Below are 3,727 nucleotides of genomic sequence, written 5' to 3'. Positions count from 1 at the left end.
CAACTATTTAGTCTTTTATGGATATTTGGTTTTTGGTTTTGACAAATTTTGCCCCACTTTTATTATTCATATTTTCCTTATTTCTATACCTTTTTATTTACTTTTATAAAAATTATATCACCCTCAGCATCACACAGTCTATTCAACAGCAAATCCTGTTGATTTAAATTCCAAAATGCATCTTTAATCCAAAAATGTCTTCCATCTGCATTGTCATTACTCTAGTAATGTCATTACCATTTTTGCCAAGTAATTTCTATAGCCTCCCAATTGTTCTTCCTGTTTTCACTTTGGCCAATATCTGCTCTCCCCCATCCACCACCCATACAAATACGTGCATGTCCATCCATTTATTCTAATCACCAACCAGAGATTTTTCAAACACAAAACAGACTACGTCAATCTGCATCTTGACACATCGCAATGGGTTCTCTTTGCACTTAGACTAAAATTCATAGTCTTTACATGAAGCGATATTACTCTGCCTATCGAATCTCCTTTGGACACCCCTTTTCTCAGTTTCGTCAAGCTCCAGTCACACTGCTTTCTCTGTTTCTTGAATGTTGTCAAGTTTGTTCCAGCCTGGCTGCCTCTGTACTTGGCTGTCGCCCTTTTGTTTTTTAATAATTGTTCTCTTCTCTTCATTCATGTCTGATCTCAAATGTTCCTTCTTAGAAGAACTCTATTGACAGTAGACCTTAACTCACTGACAATTATTTACCTCTTTATGTTTCTTCAAAGAACTTACCTTTATAATTATTGTGTGTGTTCATATAATTATGTTGGTATTATGTATCACAGTCCCCAAAAGTAAGAAAATCCATCATATTCACCAGCATATTCCAGTACCAGGCACATAGTATGTCATGGTAAGCACATGCTAAAAATATGAATTAATTAACATATCATACTCCCCATACATTGTCTTTGTTGACAATGTAAAAATTCATTCCATAAACTTTTTCATTATATTTCATTCGAAATATATGGTAAGGAGAAAAATATACACACTTAGTTTACAGCCCAAGGAAAAAAGTAACTCAAAAGCAACAAATAGAAAATTGTGTAATACTGCATATTTCCTGGCTCAGCTTGATAAAATATGATATTAGATAACATTACCTAAACATCATCTCCTCGTCTAGATCATGTAAATCTTAATCCTCAGACCTTGCATTGCCAAATACTGAGACCATATTAGCTTGGGTCATTGCTGAATAGCCTTTATTGAATTCTACTTGAAATATAACATTGGCTATTAATAAGCCCTTTACAAAACCAGTAACAAAGAATTCTTCCTCATTTATTGTAAAATTGTTGTGATGATCTCCATCACACTGCTCAATATTTCCTATGCAATTTTCCATACAAGAAAGTTCTTTTTGAGTGAAATAAATAAGAGGAAAGTCTTTCTCTCTGTAAGCAGTTTGATATGATTTTATCTTATATGAGAATGAAGTACATCATCTTTTTTTGTCCAGATTCAGGAAATAAATGGTAAAATTTACTCTTCAGTTCCAGCAATGATGTTAAGCTTTAAATTTATAATATTTGCTTACATTCTACTTTCAAACTTAAATTTACATTTTATTAATCTTATGTATGAAAATGTTTAACAATCTGAATCACACACAAAACACATTAAATTACTTTTTTTAAAGCATGGTATAAATAAATACATACAAATAAATGATTATGAACATGATATGAATCTTAATAAAGAGTATCTTCATTATGAAGATATTCTTCTTAAGAGTTTCTTCAGTGCATTTTGTACTTCCCTGTTCCTCAGACTGTATATCAGGGGATTCAGCATGGGAATCACGGTGGTGTAAAGCACTGAGGACACCTTCTCCTGGGTGACTGAACTGCTGGAAGTGGGTTTGAGATACATGAACATGAGAGAGCCATAAAATATGAGAACAGCTGTCAGGTGGGAGCTGCAGGTGTTAAATGCCTTGGACCTGCCCTCTTTAGAGTTGACGCGGAGGATGCTGGAAAGGATAAAAGCATACGAGATGATGATGGTCAGGCTGGTGGTCACCGTGTTAAATCCACCAATGACAAAAATCAAAAGCTCATCAATGTAAGTGCTAGAACAGGAGAGTTTAATAAGGGGAATGATGTCACAGAAATAGTGTCTAATGATGTTTGTCCCACAGAAGGACAGTCTTAAGATACAACCTCCATGAATCATGGCACCAATAAAACCTACTGAGAAGACTGCAGCCACCAGCAGAGTGCAGACCCGAGGGGACATGATGACGTTATAGAGGAGAGGGTTGCAGATGGCTACATAGCGATCATAGGCCATTACTGCCAACGTGTAACATTCGCAAATGGCAAAAGTACCGAAACAAAACAGCTGAGTCATGCATCCAGAATAGGAGATCATTTTACCTCTGTATAAAAGCCCTGCCAGCATTTTGGGGGTGATGACTGAAGAATAGCAGACATCTATAAAAGACAAACAACTCAGGAAAAAGTACATGGGGGTGTGAAGTTGTGCATTCAACCCAATTATTGAGATCATGCCAAGGTTTCCCACCATTGTGACCATGTATATCCCCAAGAAGAGGAAGAAAAAAGGCTGCTGAAGCTCTGGTTGGTCAGTTAATCCTGAAAGAACAAACTCGGTCACTGTGGAATGATTTCTCATACCTGTTCTCCTGTAAGAAATCTGTGGATGAAAAGGAAAGAAGCAAATTAGACAGGCAGATTTCCAGCTTGTCTGAAAGTCCCTGGCTCAAGTTTTCAAGCTCTGGAAACACTGAACCAGGCTTCACTTATCCCCTTGTTACTAAGCCTGCACCTCCTATGATGTACAGGGACTTTGACTCCTACAAGAAGTAAAAATCCAGACAAAACTTTGTAGGCATCTACCTATACTACCAATGCTAAAGACCATGGGGAGGTTTTGCTAAAGCAAATTGGTTGAAGAAATGCATAAAAAATGTGCAGGAGTCCTAAAAATACTCTGCCAATGACAGTCTTCCCTAGGAATAATTCTGCCTCCAGCATTTTCTACAGAGAAGGTGTTTGTTGGCAAAGTAAATTAGAATTTCCTGTGTCAAGTTTTCCAAGGGTGATGAACAGAGTATTAATTCCGGGGGATGTTTATAGACATTGCATTGAATAAGTAGCTTAAGATCCTAGGACTTACAGAAATGCAAAGTTACATAAAGACAAACAGCTTTCTTAACAGAAGTTATCTCAGTATCTCCCCGAATGTTTTATAACATACAATATTTCCCAAATTTATTTGATGGCAGTAATCATCGTTCTTTCTATTCTCTCTTTCCTTTCTTTTTTTTTTTTTTAATCACTTTGTAGTAGCATGTGGCTCAGAGCATAATTTATGAAACTGGTGTTTGTTTTTGTGTTTGTTCTATTTTTAATCTAACCAGCAGTTGATTTCCATGTGGGAAGCCTGTTCTTACACTTCAGTGAAGTTGACTAATGGCAGAATAGCAGTCCTCCCAGAATTGGCTCTGACTTCTGGGTCTCTTGCTCTCCTCTAAGCCTGCATCACTAGCCTGAGGTAATCAGGATCCTTCACAGGGGAACTCAAGGCAGCCTAACATTAGTAAGGCCACTTTGACAGTGCCAGCAACCCACACATCCCTTCCTGCCTGCCAGTCACACGTCACCTCAGTTCAGAGGCACAGATGACACAGGTCTTGGGGTTGCCTGTCCCAAGTTGAACTAAGCACTTATTTTTGAAGTA

The 3,727-nt window shown here is 37.3% G+C and overlaps 1 protein-coding gene across 1 annotated transcript; it reads right to left on the bottom strand.

Annotated features, from left to right (window-relative positions):
* Positions 1–1,732: 1,732 nt before the first annotated feature.
* On the bottom strand, positions 1,733–2,659 carry LOC143643246 (olfactory receptor 8D4-like). The gene has a single exon (XM_077111992.1). The coding sequence runs from the start codon at positions 2,657–2,659 to the stop codon at positions 1,733–1,735; it is 927 nt and encodes a 308-aa protein (XP_076968107.1).
* Between the last annotated feature and the right edge of the window lie 1,068 nt (positions 2,660–3,727).

The sequence above is a fragment of the Tamandua tetradactyla genome, chromosome 8, assembly GCF_023851605.1.
Source record: "Tamandua tetradactyla isolate mTamTet1 chromosome 8, mTamTet1.pri, whole genome shotgun sequence".
Lineage (NCBI taxonomy): Eukaryota > Metazoa > Chordata > Mammalia > Pilosa > Myrmecophagidae > Tamandua > Tamandua tetradactyla.
The sequence above is the reverse complement of the archived record's forward strand: the minus strand, read 5'-3'. Positions and strand labels throughout refer to the sequence as shown.